The 23,211-nt window shown below is 37.6% G+C and overlaps 1 protein-coding gene across 2 annotated transcripts in view; it reads left to right on the top strand.

Moving 5' to 3' along the window:
- Positions 1-23,211, top strand: part of UNC80 (unc-80 homolog, NALCN channel complex subunit) — a 218,586-nt gene that overhangs the window by 168,184 nt on the left and 27,191 nt on the right. For both annotated transcript variants that reach the window (XM_027873743.1, XM_027873742.1), the window contains exons 45-55: positions 2,431-2,569; positions 4,142-4,238; positions 5,936-6,106; positions 7,730-7,822; positions 9,650-9,685; positions 10,062-10,280; positions 14,423-14,623; positions 17,251-17,374; positions 18,323-18,448; positions 19,686-19,809; positions 20,593-20,799. In XM_027873743.1, coding sequence (XP_027729544.1) covers positions 2,431-2,569; positions 4,142-4,238; positions 5,936-6,106; positions 7,730-7,822; positions 9,650-9,685; positions 10,062-10,280; positions 14,423-14,623; positions 17,251-17,374; positions 18,323-18,448; positions 19,686-19,809; positions 20,593-20,799 — 1,537 coding nt within the window. The remainder of the gene's footprint in view (positions 1-2,430; positions 2,570-4,141; positions 4,239-5,935; positions 6,107-7,729; positions 7,823-9,649; positions 9,686-10,061; positions 10,281-14,422; positions 14,624-17,250; positions 17,375-18,322; positions 18,449-19,685; positions 19,810-20,592; positions 20,800-23,211) is intronic.

The raw sequence follows: 23,211 nt of genomic DNA, 5'->3' as shown, positions 1-23,211 counted from the left end.
CTGGTAAGTTTGTCACTACATATATGCATGCATATATACATACACACATATATACAATATATATGTATGTACATTTACAAGTATATGTAAATATATGTTTATACACACACACACATGCATATATATATATATATCATATAGATCATCTTAGGAGCAGCTAGGTGGCGCAGTGGATAGAGTGCCTGGGCAAGGAGACCTGAGTTCAAATTTGGCCTTAAACACTTATTAGCTGTGTGGCCCTGGGCAAGTCACTTAACTCTATTTGCCTCAGTTTCCTCATCTCTAAAATGATTTGGAAAAGGAAATGGCAAACTACTCTAGTATCTTTGCCAAGAAAACCTTTAAAATGGGGTCATGAAGAGTCACATACAACTGAAATGACCGAACAACAACAAAAAATATCTTCGGGGCTACAGATGTCCACAAAGTATGCCCAGCATTTAGGAGAAAAATCAAACTAGGTCACATTTGGGAAACAGTACAATACTTTCAGTGACTGCTACTAATCACTGCTCACTGCCCAAAAAGATCATTTCAACACCAATATTTTCTTAATGGTGTTACATCACCGTGGATCACAGAACACTAGAAGCTTGAACAAATCAAAATCACATGTGACTCGGAGGGCACATTGTGGGTCTAAGTCAATTGAAGCATTCTTTACCAACTTTGACTTTCACAAAAAATATCAGTAAGGCACTAGGATATCTATGACTGGAAAAGAAAACAGGCCTTTTCAGTGCAATGAGCATGAAAGAAGGTATGTGGGTAACCTGAGTACCATACTAGAAACTCAGAACTTTGAAAGAATCAGAACAAAGTCTCCACCATATTACATGGATCTTGTAGGAACAGATTATTGCAAGACATGGCCAAGAACTGCACAGAATAAGGGGTTGGGGGATGACAATCTGCATGAAATTCCAGCTGCATCAAAGTGTCAATGGACAGTGAGTAGATTTATTTTTATGTAGCCTTCAAATTGTAAATCAGGAACTTCATTCAGTCATTCTTGCAGATTATTCCAGAGTAGTTAGTATAAATGTACTCTTTCTGAATTAGGTTTCAGTTTTCCACAATTATAGAAATCCCTTTTCTCTCTTATGTTCTTCATACCATTCCCTGGAACCAGAGAGATAAGGTAACCTCTTCCCATGAAGTCTCCCTATGAAGGTATATAATTTTTTTTTTCATGATAACTATTTGGGCAAAGTTTTGTGTTCAACTGATTTCTTTAAGAGAAAAGGAGAGATCTTTTTTTGTAGTAGCAAAAAATTGGGAACAAAGTGGATCTCCACCATTTGTAAAATGGCTAATGAAACTGTGGCATGTGATTGAAATTATGAATGTGAAGAATACAGAGGCACATGGAAATATGGACATGAACTGGTGCAAACAGAAGCAAACAAAACCAGGAAGACAATGCGCACAATGATAATAATATTTATGAAAAGAACAAAAACAGCAATCAGAACTTGACTTATAATGACCAAGCTGTTTCCCAAAGATGAGATGTCACGATGGGCCTCCTCCCTTCTTTGCAGAGGTGGGAGGCTCTGGGTATGGAACACTGCATATAATGTTGGATCTTCCTAATGTGCTGGTTACTTTTGCCAAACTGTTTCTTTTTCTTTTTTCTCTTCTTTTTTTTCTTTCCTATAAGAGATAACGCCCTATCCCTGAGAGGATGAGGCAAGAGATTTACTCACTGTCATTGGCACTCTGATGCCGCTGCAATGTCATGCGGATTGTCATCCCCCACCTCTTCTTATTCTGTGCAGTTCTTGGCCATGTCTTGCAATAATCTGCTCCTACAAGATCCATGCAACATGCTGGTGGCCTTGTTCGATTCTTTAAATTTGGAGGTTTCCAGTATGGCACTTAGGCTACCTACGTGTCTTCTTTCATGTTCATTGCATTGAAAAGGCCTGTTTCTTTTTTCAGTCATATATGTCCTAGATAATGCCTTTTATTGACATTTTTTATGCAAGCCAGTGTTGGTAAAGACTGCTTTAATTGACTGAGACTCACAATGTATCCTCTGAGTCACATATAATTTTGATTTGTTCAAGTTTCTGGTGTTCTATGATCCATGGCCATGTAACACCATTAGGAAAATATTGGTGTTGAAATGGTCTTTTTGGGCAGTGAGCAATGATTAATAGCAATCACTGAGAGTACTGTACTGTTTCCCAAATGTGACCTAGTTTTTTTTTTTAAAGAGAAGTACATAAAAGGAAAGGCTATAGCTCCCAAGCCATCTTGCTGCTTTATTTTATATAGAAATGGGTAAGCAAACATACATGGTTTGGGTTTGTTTTTTCTTTTTCATTTGACATTTGAATCTTGATTAAACTGTGCAAACAGAGAATTCAATATGAAGGTGGAAATCCGTGGTTTAAAAAAAAAAAACTTTTGTCATTTACACAGGATGCTGCCAATAATGGGCCTAGTAAAGGTGTGTCAGCACAATGCCTGTTTGACTTGCTGCAGTCTCTGGAGGGAGAAACCACTGATATATTGGACATCTTGGAACTGGTAAAAGCAGAAAAGCCTCTAAAATCTTTAGGTAAAAAGCAAATCTCTTTAAAATCCATTCTTCCCATAGCACCAATTTTTTTTTATTTAGATTTGGGCATCAAGACAGCCTGAGACATATAGGCCAATAATGTGAATTGGATGGGGAATTCCACCTCTCCTGTATTCTCTTGAGTGCCATGAAGTACCACCTCTAGAAGGTTAATAAAGCCTGTACCATGAAAAATGCTCTATGAACTATGCAATATGAATTACTAGGTAATAGTGCAGTGTATACAAAACAAAGATCACACTGGACAATACTTTGCTTCTTTGTCTTTTGAACCATCTTCAAATGTTTGTTTTGAGGGAATATCCCTGTAAAATGTGTCTTTGTTATTGTCACAAAGTACAGTACCATCTTGTATAAAGGAGGGTTCTTAACTTCAGTTTCATGAACTCGTTTTTTAAAATATTTTGATGACCATATTCAACATAATTGGTTTTATGTGTAATCAAATGTATTTTCTGCTTTTAAAAAATACTAATCTGAGAAGGGGTTCATAGGCCTTACCAGACTACCAAAGGGATCCATGACACAAAAAGGGTTAAGAACTCCTGGTTCAAGACCATTGTAAACAGTAACAGCAATATTATATGATGATCAGCTGTGAATGACTTAGCTATTCTCAGCAATACTAGGCTCCAAAACAATTCCGAAGGACTCATGATGAAAAATGCTATCTATATCCAGAGAAAGAACTGATGGAGTCTGAAAGCAGAATGAAGCATACTATTTTTGACTTTATTTTTTTCAGGTTTTTTTCTCTTGGTCTGTTTCTTCTTTCACAGCATGACTAATGTGAAAATGTTTTATATGATTGCATATATATAATCTATATCAAATTGCTTACCATCTTAGGGAGGGGGGAGGTGAAGGAAGAAGGAGAAAATTTGGAACTCAAATTTTTTTTTAAAAATCGAATGTTAAAAATTTTATTTACATGTAATTAGGGAAAAATAAAATATTATTTTAAAAAGAAGTGGTTGAGAGGAAGGAAATTATTTCTATGATTAAAAGACAAATCATCTTTTCTTCTTATCCTTAGACTTAGAGAGATAGGTTGGAATAGTAAATAGATTGCTGATCTTGGAATCAGGAAGACCTGGAATCAAGACTTGCCTGAAGCACGTATTTTATGTGACAATAGGAAAATCACTTAATTTCTCAATGTGGTAGGCACCTCTCTAAGACTACAAGTTATAGATGAGTAGTTGTCAATTTGAATTGGCTCAGGGAATTCCACACTAGGAATTTCCTACACTGATGAAATAATAAGTACAGATTCTGCCAGACCTTAGACTTGCAGAATGCCCAACAGTGTCATCTTCCATTTCTAATCCATACAGAAATAATTAAAAATAAAAGAGCATCTAATCTGGAGAATTGTGAGACTGGTAGGGTGAAGAAATGAAGGAATGCTTTCTTTTAAGGACTAAGACCTAAAAGACATGTGGCATCCAAACAAAACTATTGAGATTAATCTTCTGTTAGAAAAACAAACTCTTCTTTATCACCAGCAGAATTCACTGAGCTGGCTTCCTTCAACTTTTGCCTCTTCAGATTTTTGCTATGGGAATGATGATCTGACTTTCTCTATCAGTGAAGCCATCAAGCTCTGTGTCACTGTGGTGGCTTATGCTCCAGAATCATTCCGAAGGTAACAACTGTTTATTGTTATTTCATTGTTACTGTTCATTCTGTGTTTTGTGCCAGGTGCTAAGGTCATCTGAGGAAGTGTGGAAAGGTGGAAGAAATGATGTAGGAGGCATGATGCTTAAAAAATGGAGTGAAGAAGTCAAGGTTATATTTAGGAATAACAGAAATTGTCACTCTTTGGTATGACATGGTAGTGGAACCTTTACATTTAGACTCTACTGACTCAAAATCTGGTGTACTATATACTGAGGAAAATATTTTTTTAAAAACCTGATGTCAATTAGGTGAATTATCATAGATTCTAGTAATACCTCATTCATTAGAATGCCCCTAATTTGAAATTTGGAATAATTTAAAGGGACGAAGTGAAGTTCTTTCACATAGTAAAAATTACTAATATAAATAAAATTACTTGGAGGATAATTTAAACATATACAAGAGAAACAACTATTTTCAAACACATACAGACACAGACACAGAAACATCCATTCACGTATAAATAACTGGCATGCTAATAAAAGAAAACCATATTGGCTATTCATTTTAAAAGATCTCTAAGAACAAAGCAATCATCTGGATGAATGAACTACGCCAACCTACTTTGAGTTACTACATATACTTCAAAGAAATGGGGCAAAGAAATTATACTTTTTATATATTGTGAAGGAATGCCTCAATCAGAAATTTTGTTCCAAAACCAAAAAGTTGTACATTTGTTTAGAAAATTATTTGCATTTGAATATCATGTTTCTGAGCTTCCTTTTGCATACTTTTCCAGCTCTCTGGCCTACTATTCTCCTCACTATTTTACCCCTATTAAACTTGTTCGTATCACAAACATACACCTCTTCCTCCCTTTGTTCTCCTCATCATCAACTCCTTTTTCATTTCTTTTGCTTCTCTACCCAGCCTTCATACATGCCATGAAGAATCACTCTTAAGGGGCAGCTAGGTGGCGCAGTGGAAAGAGCACCAGCCCTGAAGTCGGGAACACCTGAATTCAAATCTGGCCTCAGACCAAACACTTGAAACTAGCTGTGTGACCCTGGGCAAGTCACTTAACCCCAATTGCCAAAAAAAAAAAAAAAAAGAAAGAATCACTCCAATTCTGTACTCATTAGCAGTCTTCATCAAATGAACAACTTTTACTCCCAAATACCAAAAATATGATTTAGACCTCATATCTTGGATAATTTTTTTTTGTTTTTCCTTTGTCTCATGGCATCAAAACTCCATTACAAGTTGTTAATTTCTCATGTAAAATCAGAATACCCAGTTTTGGGCCATGCACAGTGTCGATACAGATAAAATAATGCTAAATTGGTCCAAAGACACTCATTTATGGAAATACATAGGATCATAGGTAAAGAAGGTTGTATGTATTGTGAGAAGCAATGGAAAGAGCATTGGTTCTCGAGTCAGAAATGTGAGTCCAAAACCCCTTTGTGGATGCTTACTAGCTATGTGACCTTGAACAAGCCAAGGCCTCCCTAGGCCTCAGTTTCATATCTGTAAAATATGAGTTTGGATTAAATGTCCTTTAAGTTTCCTTCCAACTCTAGATCTATGATCCTAAGGACGGATTATTAGGGTCCCTTGCACTGCATCATTCTTGTGTATTTTATTTTTCCATGACTTTAACATAGCAGGTATATGAAAACAGAATGTGAAAGGTAATTTACTTTTCTTTTGATGAAGCCTTCAGATGTTGATGGTCTTAGAAGCCTTAGTTCCATGTTACCTACAAAAGTTAAAAAGGCAGACGTCCCAAGTGGAAACAGTGCCTGCTGCCCGAGAGGAGATTGCAGCCACAGCTGCTCTGGCTACGTCCCTGCAGGCCCTCTTGTACAGTGTGGAAGTTCTCACCAGGTAATCCCATTGACAGAAATATCCCTGCCTTAAATCATGTTAACAGTAGGTAAGAAAATGCCATGAGACAATAGGGGGTGCTGTGGACAGAGAGCTGGGCCTGGAGTCAGGAAAATCTAAATTCAAATCCAGCCTTAAACGCTTCCTACTTAGGTGACCCTGTTTTTCTTAGTTTCCTCTTCTGTAAAATCAGCTGGAGATGGAAACAGCAAACCACTCCAGAATCTTTGCCAAGAAAACCCCACAGACGTGTTCATGGGGCCATGGGTGACAAGTAGCCCACGACTGAAAAACAACATGTGACATGACTCAAAAACAAAGCACAAACTGTGATTCATTTCTAGATATCCAAGTTAATGGAAACTTGGGTTTTAATAGCTCATGGCTATGAATTTTTTCCTTCACCTATTTAGATGAACTAAAGTTCTACTCAAGCATCTTCATGGCTTAGAGATGATTCTGGGTTTTCAGAGGTTATGCCAGTAGAATACAAACTCTGGCAATTTATTGCATGCATAAAAAAGGAAATGAACAAGACAAAAACAGGGTTTTTAAAACTGGGGGCACACAAACACAAAAGATCATTGTCTTTTCCTATTGATGTATTCCTTTTACCTTTGAGGTATCAATTCAGAAGGAAATCTTATTTAGGTTTGTAAGTAAATAGTAAGAATGAAGTAAGTAATTGATGAATCATTATACTCCCTAAAAGTGCCTAGGTTGTTAATTTGTTATCATTTTAGAAGGTTCACTTGTCCCAGCTATTTTAGATATGGCCTAAAAGAGCAGAAATAATTGACCACATGGTGGTTCTTCCCTGACTTATTACTCTGTAGTCATTTGTTAAGGCAAGTGGAAGAGGTGAGTGTAGAATGGATGGCTAGAGTCTCCTACATATATTTTCTATTTCTTGTCTAGAGTCATTGAATTTGGAGTTTCCGTAGATTTCAATTTTTAGCTCTCAAAACATCTGCGATAAACATTTATGTTCGTTTATGCAAATCTTACTAATTGTTTTAAAAATTCACTATTGTTTTAATAATCATGGTTTATAATTGAACCCAAACGACATAGTTGTAAAAATTGCAGAGTTCTCATAAGGTAGAGATTATCATCTTGCCAATATGGAAATAAATGCTAACAATAACTTACATGTATATAGCATATTAAGATTTTCAAAATGTTTTTTCTAGTGAAGTAGGTACAGTAAATATTGTCTCCATTGCACAGACGAGGAAACTGAGTTTCTGAGAGGTTATATGACATTTATCCTGGATCACACATTTGGTAAGTGAATGAACCCCAATTTAGGTCAACTGAGAGTGCTGCAGTTGGAGTCAGTGCAATTGGAGTCAGAGGACCTCGGTTTAAATCCCAACTTGGCTACTTGTCACCTACGTGCCTGTGAATCAATAAGTCACTTAATTTCTCTGAGACTCAGTTTCCTCATCTGTCAAAAATAGGGGGGTAGGAGAGGAGACTGGCTTAGATGGCTGCTAAGGTTTCTTCCAGCTCAAGTCCGTGATCTTATAAGTTCATCTCAAGTCTAGAACATTCTCCACTATAGCCAGGCTCCTTCTTGGTTGTAGATGCCACTCACAGGTTGTGGCTTGATCTTTTCAGGCCTATGACAGCCCCTCAGATGAGCAGGTGTGATCAAGGCCATAAAGGGACCACTACTGCTAACCACACTATGTCATCTGGAGTGAATACAAGGTAATTCTCACTGGTTTGTTCTTCTCCTTTGTTTTTACTGACCTCTCTCACCATTACACACTATTTGGTTTGGTCTAAATTACACCCTCCTGCTCATTAAGTGGAGTTATGGAAAAGTGCTCATGTGAAGAACAGTTCTTGGCACATAGTAGGTATTTAATTAATATTTATTAAGTCCACATGACCTTTATAAATGTGCATGTATGGCATGAACTGGATGGTTAGTGTATCTCCTTTCTAGGCATATTTCTCTTGCCTCTCATAGGCAAAGGTTAAGAGACAGAAACATTATACTTCATCCAAATATTGATTCAGCTTCTTAAGGCGTGCTTTCAAGTTTACTGGCAGCTTACATTTTATTTAAACATTTTGTTGATAACTCAGACACTCATACCACTGTCCCATCTGCTATTGTTTTGATATGGGTTTTTTTTTTTCACATTTTTATTGCTCTCTTAAAATCCCTGGAGATTCAGATAACCTGATTAACATGGGCAGTCCTCTTTTATTGAATCTAATCAAGCTGATGTATTTGAGGGAAGTAGGTAGCCTCCAGGTGAACAAATCAGGGGAAATTGGGTAGGGGCAGTGGAAGAGTATGTCCCCCAGGATGTCAGTACCTGGAGGGATGCCCTTACCAATGAAAGCAAGTTATGGTTTGTCCACTTCCCCTTCTTAAAAAATGGCAATTATTTAGAAAGATCTGCTTTTTTCCAGCATGGAGAAAGTGACAAGGGAATGGAAATAAAGGGAAATGGAAATTCTCTAGATCTCTCTCCTAAGTTAGGTTTTCATAACCAAAGGTTTTTAGATGTAGGCCTGGAAAGTCCTCATTGGCCATCTACTCCAACCCTCCTGGATATGGTACTGGACTTGAAATCAGGAAAACTTGGGTCCAAGCCCTGGCTCAGATATTAACTATGTGTCCTGAGGAAGTCATTTAACCTCTCGACCTTAGGTTTTTTCATCTGTTAAATGAGAGGATTGGACTTGGTGGCCTTTAAGGTCCCTTCCTGCTTTAAATCTATGATCCTATGATCTCTCATTTTATAAATGAGGAAACTGAAGGCCAAAGAAGCTAAATACCTTTCCCAAGGTCACAAATGTCAATGGAAGGATTTGTACCCAGGTCCCCTGTCTTCAGAGTCAGTGGTCTCTTCACTGTACCACGCTGCCTCCATGTGTGACAACATTATTTTGTATGACAGAAGTGTTATACACGGTTAATTTTCTAAACATCATATATACCTATATCCAAACATAAGTATAAAAACACATTTACAAACCAAATATAAATGACATTCAAATTATCTGATATTTTAGATAATTCAAAGCTTTGATCTGTTCATCAGTACAAATAAGTTTACTATAATTTAATATTTTCAGGAAATCTTTTGGGAAGCTGTGGCTGAATGCAATTTTGGGGTTTTATCTGAGGAGAAAGATTTCCTCAGATGTCGCCACTATCATCTGCCGGTGAATAAAATATCTCCAAAGCAGTTTTCTTTCCCTGCAAACAGAACGCCTTGTAAAAAATTCTTCTCTTAGATATACTTTATTTGCAAAACATCTCAATTGCCCTTCCCTCTGGCTAAAGTTGCCTGTACCATATTTATTTCCAAAATGTACAGATCTAGTACAATAGACAGGAATTAGTAGTTGCCATCCGCAGTCCCCAAATGAGGCAGTTTTAACCTTTCCTAGGTTTAATAGATGTGCCATTGTGTGTGTTAATGAAGATGTATGCACTGATGAAATTCTAAGCTGCTCCATGGGAAGGGCCCTGTTGTTCCAATAATGATTCAGGCTACATTTCTCACTTCTCAGGTACCAGGAGCAAGGAGCAAAGCTACACTTTATCAGGTACAGTAAGACCTGTATCCTATCTCACCTCACTCTGCCATCACAGGATGAACTCCTCTGAGCTATATTGCAGTACGTCGGATTTCAATGATTTGAGACAAGGTAACACCTTTCCTGGTTAAACCCATGGAAGGTGTCTAAGACAAGGAAAATAGAACTTCTCAGGTTGGAGTGACCTTCATTTCCTAAGCTTTCTCACTTATTTTGCTCTTACAGAAAGGGTATCGCTTCACAATTATTCTCTCAGATGTGGTTCTATCAGTTCAGCAGGAGGGGGTCATCACCATCTACTCTTTTTGGCCACCTGCAACTGCCTGCTCCACAAAGCTCATCCCACTCTGCCAACTTTTTTTTTTTAATTATTATTATTCCCTAGGGAAAACCTACACTTGTTGGAGGAAGGGCAGGGTCTTCCCCGAGAGGAGCTGGACGAACGAATTGCTAGGGAGGAGTTCCGGAGACCCAGAGAATCCCTGCTAAATATTTGCACCGAGTTCTATAAACACTGTGGACCAAGACTAAAGATCTTACAGAACCTGGCAGGCGAACCTCGGGTCACTGCCTTGGAGCTGCTAGACGTTAAATCCCATATGAGGTACTGTCCTTACTGTCCAAGTGAGCTGTGTCTCTAGGGTATGTGAAACTCCAGTGTGACAGACTGGGGTAAAAAAAGAAACAAAACCATGATTTATTGTCTTTCATAAGACGATTTGGTGGGGAAATCTTATTGTTTGGGACACTAGTTATCTTGCTAGGCTTTTTATGAAGTTATGCTTTACCCCAGCAAAGTGTGAAGATTCCTGCATTGGGAGAACAACATATGAGAGGGAAAACAAGTTCCTGGGGACAGACAATCGGGACCCAAATTCTTTATTAATGAATCTAGAAAAGTAAGGTACAAAAAAAATGACATTTTTCTAGATTTCACAATCATCATCACAGTCAGTGCCCTAAAGGATATGAAAGAGAGGTGTTCAAAAATGGACGAGACATTTTTCAGCTATTCTAAGAATTGCAAAGGAGCAGCTAGGTGGCACAATGGAAAGAGCTCTGGCCTTGGTGTCAGGAGGACCTGAGTTCAAATCCGACCTCAGACACTTGACACTTGCTAGCTGTGTGACCCTGGACAAGTCACTTAACCCTGACTGCCTCACCCCCCCCCCAAAAAAAAAGAATTGCAAAAGTGCAATCCTTATTATCTACTATGAGCTTTTCTTTTTTAAAGTAGATTGGGTAAATATCAAAGCAATGATCATCAAAAAAAAAAAAAACCAAAAAACTCCAAATCAAACTTCTGTTGGACTGGTGTCTATGTTTTATCAGCAATGTTCTTAACTACGCATTCTCATTAAGCCATAAGGCAGTATAATAGACATAAATCTCACAAAGAAATATTTGTAAAAATCATCAAAACCATATTAATGACCAAACTTAAATTCTTAATGTCTTCTGAAAACATGGAATATAACAATTACTACATAGGCTTAGGTAGCCCTAGACTAATCCATTATGTATGATAAAGAATCAAATGTGAAAATAGTTTGAAAAAAATAAAGTTGTTGATTTCAAGAAAAATTTTCCTCATCATTACCATCATCAATGGAATTTATAGTAGTAGACTTAATAGTATTCAATTGTGTTGAATCTTTTTCGTTGATATTCTAGAATTGTAGGTGTCACAAAGAAGTGCAGAATGATTGAAACGAAAAAAGATTATGAAACTTAAAATAAGTTGAGAATTAGATTTCCTATATAAATACATGTTGTTTCAGTTCCATCTGTAATATCTAAATGAGTCTTATTTAATATCAAATAGCCAAGTAAGGATTCCTGTATTATAATTCATTAAGATTCAGCTTATCACAATTCAGCTTTGGTAGGCTAGAGAAGGAGACTTTTGTGACATCAACCATTTTGTGGTGAGCTAAAGTAGAAGAGACTTACAAAGAACTGGGGGGGTGGGACATAAGAAATCATACAAAGGCACAATGAAATGTAACTCTTAGGAATAGTGTAATATGATTTAGCTGAGCAATGATATTATATCAAAAGAACCTGGGTAATACAGCAGCTCAATTTGAGCCAACTTCTTAGGAAAATTACTAAGTCACCTGGTCTTCCTACTTTAAAAAAAAAGTTTAATGGACGGATAATGGTCTAAATAGAGTGAAAATACATGATGTGAACCTATTGAGACAATCAGTACTCACTGTTTTCCCACAGTGTTGATCATTGGATGTAGAACCAAAAGAGATCTTTGAGATCATTTATTCCAATTCCCTCAAAATGCAGAGGAGAAACCAAATCCAGTAATTTGGCCAAAATCACATTGGTCATCAATAGCAGAGATGGGATTTGAAGCCAGGTCATATGGACTCTAAATATGATGTTCTTCCCATTAACACCAGCAGCTTGGGTACATTTGCAATTAGACAAGATTGCTGTCCTAAAGGAACTTATCATCCAATACACCCAAGGCAGTGCTGCAAAAAGCAATCACCAGAAAGAGGATTCCGTGTTCTCTCAATGGAGATAGACTGTATGTCTTCTCATCCATGTCCATGCAACAAAGGACTAATACCTTTTACATCGTCTAACCTTAAACACATGCACCATTCTGAATTATTTATTTCATTCTGAAACTCAAAACACATTATATCTTGAAACATGCCTAAAAGCTGAAAGAAATAAGGCAGTGATCCTAATGAAAACAGGATCAAATAGAGATTCAGAAAACTTCCCTCCACTGCTCTGTTCTATTTTTTTGTAGGTTTTGTTTTGAACATTCTAGGCTTTATTTTTTGATAGTAATGAGAATAGATACTTCATTTTTCAATGAATAGTTTTGTTTTGTTTTTTTTCTGTGGAGGAAAAGGGAATTGTAAACTTGTCAAAAAGTTTAAATAATTAGAATTTTGTACACATTACTTTTATGAGAAATTAGTATTGAGCAAACAAATTAATATCCAGAAAATATTTATTTTAAAAGTGATTTCCAGAGATTATCATTCATAACCTGGCCTTAGCAAAGTTATGGATTAAAAAAGATTTGCTTTTGCCATTCTTTCCTTCTTGAACCATTTCCTCTCTTTCAAGCCCAGTCTCATCCTCACTCCTACAACTCCTACCTAGTTATCCAAGTTTTTCCATGATCATATTCCACTTGTATGAGCCCTCCCAGACAGCTTTGGTCCTTTTCTGGTCACCTTCCTAAACAAAATTTGCCTACCTCATGCCCAATTTGCCAAGGGCCCTACTAAGTAACTTCTCAGCTAGTCACACATCCTATTTACATCTAATGATGACAATGTGCGTAATAGAGGACTTTATAACTCAAAAGTGTTAGATATGTAGAAATTTTAGATATTATGCAAGTTCACTCCTCAGTTAAAGTTGTTTAGGAAAGGTTGGATGACCACTTATCAGGTAGGTGCTATTAGAGCCTCAACCCTCTCACCAAGTGGCCCCTGAGACTACTCTGGATACTATGATTCTATAACCTGTAAGAGAAATATTAGGATGGAGGAATTGAGGTAAAGAACAGGAAGGCATTTTATTGCCCCTCAGATGGTATTACATAGGTGACTGCCTACTCTACCTATGACTAATACCAACCTAGAGTATTCAACAGTCATGTGCTAAGCCCCCAATATATGCTAAGTGCTGTGAGGGATTCAGAGATGAGTAAAACACAGTTCCTATTCTCAAAAAAGCATACATTCTACTAGAAGAGAGATGTGTACCAACTCTATAAGACAAAATAGAATATAATATTAAATGAATATGATAGGTAGCTTCCACCCACCCAGAAAAAAGTGCTTTTAACTGATACATTGAGGAAAGAGATTTTTCCAGCTGGCTGAGATTAGGAAAAGCTTCATGGAAGTGATAGTCCCTCAGCTAGCCTTTGAAAGATGGGTAGGACTTAGACATAGATGAGACAGTGAGGAAAGTGGAATGCATTCCAGATACAGGGGCCACATAGTTCAACAAAAGTGGCATGAGTTCAGAGAATGAGGAATAATTCATGTCAGGATCATTACAGTATATAAACAGGAAAAGTAGGAGATAAGGCTAGAAATGAATGTTGGAGCCATCCTGTGGTAAGTCTCGAATGCCACACAAAAGTAACTTAGGCTTGATTTGGCAATAGAAACTATTATCAACTAGATCAGTGGCACTGCAAAATCCTACCGTGAACTGTGGGCCAACAACATCAAAAAATTCAGTAATGTTCAGCTATATTTTCATCTCATGTTTTTCATTTAATTCAGGTTATGTTGAATAATTCATCCATGTTCAACTCTCAGCTAATCATAATATTAAATTACCCAGAAAAGCACATTGCCAATCATTTTGGAGAATAAGAATTTGCTATATTAAATTATGTATGCTTATTCTTTGAATAATAAATATGATTTTTTTTACTCAATGAAAAGCAATATTACCTGGATACAAGTTCGTGCATATGGATTTTTGTACATATTTATATGCTCGTGCTTGTATATTCTTATAGGTACAAACACATGTATGCTATGGTATATGCCTGACCTATTGGAAAACACAAGAAAGATTGGGATGACATAATCATACAGATTGATGGCATATTGTTAATTCACTTAAATCAGCCATGGAAAAAAAAAAGTGGGTGTTCCTAAAAGGTGGGTGGTTATCCTGCTGCTCTATGGAGACACACTGTGGAGTCCCATGCTTCCTCTTAATGGGCAATAATTTTAGGTTGGCGGAAATTGCACATTCCCTTCTGAAGCTGGCACCTTATGACACCCAAACAATGGAAAGCCGTGGGCTCCGACGATATATCATGGAGATGCTGCCGATCACTGATTGGACTGCTGAAGCAGTGAGACCTGCTCTTATCCTCATCTTAAAGAGATTGGATCGTATGTTTAATAAAATTCACAAGATGCCTACCTTGAGGTGAGCAGGTATAATGGAAACAAATATTTGGTCTGTCCCTAGTGTTACAAGCTTTGACGTCCAAGCATGTTATTTTATTGATGTTGATGTATTTCACTGAATTGAAACAATGGGTCAAATGTAATATTGCTGGTATCTTATCATATACTGTTATTTTTACAATTGCCTTAGTGACAGGCTCTCATTTGCAGTGATGGGAGAGAAAATTCTTAAGGAAGCAAAAGTGGTAGTCTTGAAATCTACTTTCTTTACCTCTTACTCTTATTGGTACAAAGAAAACAATGTTTTAAAGAAATGAAGCACACTATATACAAAATTACACTAGGAGACAGACTGAATCCTACACTAAAATAACTGCACATGTGTACATTTAACCACATGGATGAAACTAATCTGAAATTAGAACCACTTGGGTACCAGTTCAATTTCAATAACAGATATGTGTTAAACACCTACTCTGTGTAGACCTTTGTTAGTTACTGGGGGAGATATAGAGTGAAAGAAACACAATATCTTCCCTTAAGGAACTACCAGCCTAGTTGAAATGGTAAGACAATTTGGGGGTGGGGGGGCTGATTTGTGATTTCATTGGAATTCCCAGTGTGGAAATTCACACCTCCAATGCAGATCAGCATCTGCTGAGCAATTTATAGTCTTAAGAGTTACCTGGGGCTCTGAGAATTTAAATTATTTGCCCAGGGTCACATAGGGAGTATATCTCAGAGATAGAGCCTGTACTCAGGTCATACTGACTCCAAGGTCATCTCTGCCTCCCATCTACCATACTGCCCATAGTATAATACAAATACTAAATATAATACAAAAAACTATAATAAGTATAAATACAAATACTAAGTATAATACAAAAAATAAAATCCAAGTATAATACAAATGAGAGTATAAGTACATAAGGTAACTATAAAGTTCTAGGCGATCAGATGAGGGAAGCATCACTCCAAGTTAAGGGGAATCCCTTCCAGGGTTGAGGAATATTTGATCTTTATAAAAACTCTCCAAGCAAAGTTTAATGAAAGTATTGAACATGTTATACCAAATGATAGTACAGGGTATCCCAAAAGTCTTAGTGCAGTTATAAGCTTGTAAATTTGCAAAGTAATATGTAAAGAGAGGTTGACTCTCAGAAATGGTAACAAATACTTTGTCCTTTGAAAAATCAGTTCGCTTTGTGGGATTAATATCTCTGGTACCAAACCAAACGGAAACCTAATTCTTCCCCAATAATCCTATGCCCTCATGTGCTGAGAGTTCAATTAACCAAGCAATGCATCAATCAGGCCAGGATCATGGACATGGAAATCACCCTGCTGATTTGGCAAAACTACATTGAAGTTAATGAGTGCCTTTCTCCTCTTTTCTAACTAACCCAAAGGCTTGCTCAAAATTTAGTGATATTTTTCATGTTCCTCCCATTCTCTAGAGTTACTCTAATTCAGGTTCTGCTATCCTCCACTTAGGTAAACCTTTCCTAATCTTTGGAATTTGTCCATTTTCTTTACCTACCATATCCCCTCCTATCTCACTTTCTTGATGTTCCCACCTTATTTACTAGAGTGGCTAGACTAGAATTGGTCTATTTCACTAAATCAGTAATGCCAATTCTTAAGTCACTTTCTGGGTTTTTCCCCCTCTATGAGTCCTATTAACCCACTGTTGTCCTAGCTTGCTCCTAGATCTTGTAAGGGATGAAACTGACTGTGTTGTTCTTTGTGGGTCCCCAGCATGCTTCAGCTTCCACAGATGTCAGTTTTAGCTCTTTCACAAGGTATACGTTTCCATTTCAAGTCAGACAGTCAAATGATACTCTGATTATTTGAGGAAGGAAAAGACAGGTCATGTAACCCCACTTCATGGAAACCTCTGAAACTGATATCGGTTTTGGCAAAGCCCAAATTCATTTATTTTACTGGTGGCAAAGTAAAAGAGTACAAAGAATAAATTCTTAGTCCTGTAGCATTATGAAAACTAGTCTTATCAAAACAAAACAAAACCAAAAAACCTGCATGAAGAAGTTAGCTTGTATAACTCCCTCCCCCCAAAAAAATATTTTTATGAAGACCAAAAAAGAACAGTTCTAAACTTAACTGCCTTTGAATATGATCTTCATGCTAACTGGAGTTAATATGTACCCTAATACATAATGCCCTGATGTATCAGCCAGTAGTATCTGTCCACATGCTGTCTGACAAGACTGGTTCTATAACATACATGCAGATAGGTTCCCCTACAATGAATGACTCACTCTCTGTGATGGGAATTCCATGATGACATTCTCAGGACCTTTTTTCAGAACAAAATATTAAGAACTTAAAATGCAACCCATTCATCATCTTTGTTTTTTTCTTCAATAGATTTTGTGTCATTAGTCAAGTGAGGCAGGAGTGCTTCTGCTACGTTTCCAATATCTTCTTCCCCTCCCAGTGTGCTCTGTACTTTTGGAACAGCATGGGTAAAATCCATCCCGTGTAATGCACTTTGTTGTCTCAGACACCCATCCTGTCTTAAAACGGCTCCTCCTCCCATCAGAACCACTGTGTCGAATTCACCTTGTCTCCAAGCATCTTAGAAGGAGGAACAAGGAGCTAATGGCACCTACTGTTGTATTCCAGGCGACAGGTTGAGTGGGAGCCTGCCAGCAATTTGATTGAAGGGGTTTGTTTGACACTTCAGAGGCAGCCAATCATATCCTTCCTGCCTCACCTTAGGTCACTGATCAATGTCTGTGTCAATCTGGTGAGTAGCCAAGTGGCAATCTTATGAAACTTTACTAAACTTCACTCCGCTATTGACTTCTTTGGACTGAAGATTACAGATCAATCACTTTGCCCATCCCTGCCCATCCATGAAAGCAAATTGCTCAGGTGACACTGTAAATGATGAGGGACATTTTCAAAATAGTGCATGGGGAGATGCTAGGACTGATCCCTGTGGTGATGGGTTTCAGGCATGTTGCTTCCCACGCACTACTTTGAAAATCTGCCTCAGTATGTTGAGCTGAGAGTTGAGGGCTGCGAGTTGGAGAGTGGGGTGGTGGAGACTGCACAACTGGCTAATACTAGGATCAGAAAGGATATTTCAAATCTCCAGAGGAATTTCTTTGGGGGGAAAAAGTACAAAATGGCACTGTGAGTTGGCCAGGCTAAGGTTTATATGAATGAAACCAATTACTCTACCAGCTAAGTAACATCTAGAGTCTGGTCCTGAGGTTTTGTGCAATGTGTAGATGCCATATTAGAACATTTCATCAGATAAGAGCACATTAGATTAGCTTGTTGCTTAATTTGTAGAGTAATAAACTCTGCTGGAATGCCTGATGCAAATAGATCAGTTGCCATTATCACCTTCATCAGTACATCCACCACAAAAAACATTTTGAATGGCTTTGAATTAAGGAGTAAGTATGACCAGTCTCCTCATTATGAATAATGAGATGGCTTTTCAATTCATATCTCATTTTATATTTAGCTGGATCTAAACATTGTACAATACTTAGGATGGACTGAACAAAGTAAATGAACCAGACTCCAGACATTACACACTATAGGAAGAAAGCAGTAGAAAAGATTGAAAGCAAAATGTCCAACCTTGTAATTATATTTTTCCAATGAATTTAACCCTTCAACTGTAGCTGCATGAACATGCAATTGTCAAGGCTGGTCACGTGCTCTGTTTGTATTTCAGGTGATGGGAGTAGTAGGACCTTCCAGTGTTGCTGATGGATTACCCCTTCTTCATCTCAGCCCTTATCTCTCACCACCTCTGCCCTTCAGCACAGCTGTTGTCCGGCTTGTAGCATTGCAGATACAGGTGTGACTGCCTGGCCTGTTGTCAGGCTCATTAATTTTTTAGTTGAGGCACCAGATCATGAGTGCTCTCTTTTTTGCTGCAAAGGCTGGGCAAAATCTGTGGAAAAAAATACATATTTAAATACTACCCACCTTATGTAGGCTTAAAGCATCAGCCCTGAGCTTAGCCCTCACTTGTATTTCTTTCATTCTTCAAGAAACAAAAAAAGCAGAATGATTTGAACCTGTAAACACTACAGGAATCCTTTCCAGTATACAGATTTCACAGGAAAAGAAAATATCACTCACAGATAATCAGCTCACAATGTTTATTTTTTAAAAAGTCCATTGTTTCACTAAATATTGAAAGTCTGGCAAAAAGATTCAAAGATAATTACAAAATAAATCTTCTTTTTGAGATTGTCACCAGACTTTGAATATTTTAATTTTCTTTAATAAAAGTTTTTTGTCAGTTGAGTATCTGCGTGTGGTTGGGATTTTTATCCCTATTTATTTCATCTCTACCAGAATGGCAAGCTCCTTGGCTTGTCTCTGTTTCATTCAATTACAGAGAGGTCAAAGTCATCATCAAGGAATACCGTGTCCTAAAGAAGTGTGCAACCAATAGCTAACAAACCAATGTGAAGGAGGTGACTGGTCCATCCATCATCCAGCAACCACCAACTTAGAAGTCACCCAGAACATGTATAGATTTTAGAGGAGAGGTTAAGCACAGAGATGTGATTGTCACTTAGAACGGGATAGACATCCCTAAAATGATGTGGTTTCAATGACCAGTGTAAAGATATTATCTATTTTTTCCCATGTTGCTTAGCTCTTTCTGACTTGAAGAGTGCCCTGTTCAGGGGTAAGAGGACTTTTTAGTCAGACCTGACCTGAATGACTCTCAAGTGGCAAGTTCTCATTCTCTTCCTCTTCATTCACCTCTAAAAAGGAGGGCCTTGGTGGGGAGAGAGGGAAAAGGAAGGGGAAAATTAGTTTAATCCACACCATAAATATTGTTTTCCATACCATTTTCAAAGTTGTATTCCTTGCCACTCTCTTTTTCGTCATGTTAACACTTATTATGGCAAGTCCATGGCCAGATTTCAATTTTGAGCGAATCCAGTGTCCTGCGTAGACCACAACCGTGCTCATAGTTTACAGGAACAACAGGGAAATCACCACCTGTGTTGTGTTGTGAAAAAAGAGGGGGCAGAGGTCAATTAATATCTCTTTTTCTTATTATTACTGCACAGGCTTTAAAAGAAGATTTCCCCTTAAGCCATGTGATCTCCCCATTCACCAATCAGGAAAGAAGGGAAGGGATGCTTTTAAATCTACTCATCCCATTTGTGCTCACAGTAGGATCTGGAAGCAAAGGTCTGATTAATTTAATGAAAGGAGATACATTATTGTTGTTGTTTTTATTGTTGTTATTGGTGTTGTCTCCCTAAATGACCAATATGTGAGTTTCTTCTAAGGCTTTCACTGGAGGTTGCCTGAGGGATTTAACCAAAGATACCTTAGGAAGCATTTCCTTTCTTTTCAGTAGAGTCAATATGGAATAACAGTTGCTCCACTTTCTGGATGAGATTTTTCCCTTTGGAAATGATTCAGTACAGCAAAAAGTCAGGAGGATATAGTTAAACTTAACTAGCATTGACTGAAGATTTGTATCAATATGGGAAAAGCATTTGGAGGGTGGGGTTTTTCTGGGGAAGAGACTGTGAATTGATGCTTTTGCTACCAAGGAGTTGATTTAAAACCTGGCAATTGTCACATAATCATTCTGCATTCTCTCTCTCTTTCTCTCTCTCTCTCCTCCTTCCACTTCTTATGGGGATTTGCCCCTATTGGGAAAGAGTTTATTTCAAATGTAGGGGAAACAGTCATTGAGTATATGAAAGGAGAAAACAGGTAATTTGTCTGAGACCATTGAGCCTTTTATGTTCTGCTATGAAAAACCAATAACATTGTCTTTGTCCATAGGAGAAGCTGTGCCTCACAACTTAATGAGATGGAGGATGAACCCTCAGTTATAGATGTTCTCATTTGAAATTGGAAAACAGAGCTGAATTTTACTATGTGTAATGAAAAAAAAAAAAGCATGCATTTTGATTAGTTTTCTTTCCATTTTCCCACCCCAAATTCTGCCCCCTTCAGATAGCCCATGGTTGGAGCAGCCTGAGGTCCTTCTGCTGCTCCAGACGGTCATCAATATCCTCCTACCTCCTAGAATCATTAGTACATCTCGCAGCAAGAACTTCATGCTGGAGAGTTCCCCAGCCCACTGCTCCACCCCTGGAGATGCTGGGAAGGATTTGCGCAGAGAAGGTCTGGCTGAGTCCACCAGCCAGGCTGCATATTTAGGTGAGTAAGAAGCTTTACCATGGCAAAAAGAGATTTGGCACATTGATAAACAACACTTAGAATAAAAATGAAAATAGTCCAAAATGCATGGTTTTTAATAATACATTTACTATTAATTCCTATCTATGAAATTTACTATTACGATCAATTACTATCCAGTTACTATCTATGAAAGTGTCTTCAATGATATAAGGCCTGGTTTGCTTGATTTTTAAAATGACATTTGGAAATGTAGGAAAGGCAGTTTAAATAAGTCCCCCTGGCCCCCATCATGCCTGAGCAGTGAATCACAAATGAGAATCAGCTATAGCTTGAATAATATGAAATCTCAACCTAATCTAGAATATAAGTTCATTTTTAGCTGATCAACCTGCCTCTACAAACTCATCTCTCTTCATGATCCAACACAACTCTTCATTTTAGGGAAACCACTTTACCCAATCTCCCACCACCTATGCCATGCTATTTCTCTACCTCTCTACCTTTGGTAATGTTAATACTGATAAACATAGCAATGAAAAGCCACTATTATGGATTTGTCAAGTGAGTTCCATGGCTGAACAACTCAGCTATGTATGGAAGCAAAAAGGAAGATTGGCAGGCAGGAAGTAATGGAAAAAAAAAGAAGTCTTAAGAAGAGAATAGTGAAATAGTGAAGGCTGCTGCATCCCCAACACTTTTCCTCCTGTAGCTTTTTCATTTCCTGGGGCAAAACTTGGTGGAAATAAAGGAATTTATGGAAAGGATAAGAAAATTGGTGGTTGGGGCAGCAGAGTGGGAAGGGCTACAATGGTAGAGAATATTTGTGGTAGGTATACTTTGGGAAAGAATATATTTGGCCACCCATGCTCATGGACCCCTGATGAAATTATGCTTCCTTCCTCTTCACAGAGAAATGATGGACACAAGGTGAAAATTGAGACATATTCTTTGAACATGCTTAACTATTCATGTTTCTTACAAGGATTTGGGGTTTTTCCCCTTTTTTTCAGTGTGGAAGAGAGTAGGAGAGGGAGAAAATAGATTTTTTTAATTAAAAAAAATTTTTTTAAAAGAATATGTTTGTAGTTGATAATTAAGGAGAAAGAAGAAGTGTGTATAGGCAGAACTAAATAGTATTGTTGACTCAGCTGCCATAAAAGTAGAAATATGTAATTCAGAATTGGAGGCAAAAACCACCAGTTTTCAGCTGAGCTGGATTCCAATCTGGTAAAAGAGGGAAGAAGGAAGTAAATATGGAATTTTACTCACCTAGTGGCAATTTTTGCAGAGAACACTACAAGAAAAAGCTCATCTCACTCATTGAAATGGATCTTTTCTATACTTCAGTTGAGAAATCTGAGCTAGATAAAAGCTAACCTCAGAATTGACTAAAGTGATTGCTTCAGAAATAAAGAGGAAAGAATGGCTTCAACAGTTGGTGCACAAGGAATCCTTGAGTACAGGGACTGTTTCATTTTTGCCTTTGTAACAGTCAACCAATCAATAACCATTTATTACATTTATTAAGCACCAACTACGTGCTAGATAGCAGGAATACAAAGACAAAGGATTAAAAACTCTCCTCTCAAGGATCTTAATATCCCCAACACTTTGACACAATGCCTGGTACATAGTTGGCTCTCAATAAATAAATCTCAGATAAATCTTGATTCATTGATTAAATAGCAATAATCGAGCTAAGTCTTTATTAAGTGTTTCTATGTGCCAGGCACTATGGTAAACAAAAAGAAAATCTCTACCCTCAAGGAAATTATATTCTAATGAGGGAAGACAGACAGTACATAAAAAGGAGCTGAAAAGATGGGCAGAAGGCACGGTAGTAAAATCCAAAGAATGAAAGAGGGCTGGTCTGAACCATTCCTTAGAATGGAGGTCCTGAGAGGAACTCACCAGTAGGGGAAGAAGGGCTTCCAGGACAAAAGATCAAGGCAGATGATACATGCTGGCATAGTCCAGAGGGTAAAATATGACTGATCTGGACTCTTGCTCAAAATGGAGGTTCCAGAAAGAGTACACACATTTTTGCTTTGGAGGTCAATGATAATATTGCTATTTGTCACAGAGCTTCTCTACAACTTTCAGATAATAAAAGACTACAAATCATGTTTTGAAAAATCCCCTTCTGTTCTTTCTCTAAGTTACTTTCCTCTGGGTCTTACAAAATTTTGGCTTAATGTTTCAGAGAAAAGTATTTGGGTGATCTTAGTGCAAAAATTAGAATCTGGTTCTCCTGCTTGCGACATTTATAAAAGGCTTGACCACTTACAAAAGAGGGAGAAAAAAAAATCTTCATCTGAAGTTCCTGACTTTGTTGAAATGCTCACGAGTTACTTGGTAACTGTGGTTGCTGTAACCTCTTTCTTGTCCCAATAGCAATTCTAGATAATCATGCCATTTTTTGATTTTCCC

The sequence above is a fragment of the Vombatus ursinus genome, unplaced genomic scaffold, assembly GCF_900497805.2.
Source record: "Vombatus ursinus unplaced genomic scaffold, bare-nosed wombat genome assembly UNPS02014802.1, whole genome shotgun sequence".
In the NCBI taxonomy this organism is placed as follows: Eukaryota; Metazoa; Chordata; class Mammalia; order Diprotodontia; family Vombatidae; genus Vombatus; species Vombatus ursinus.
Note: the sequence above shows the minus strand (reverse complement) of the source record. Positions and strands in the feature narration are given on the sequence as shown.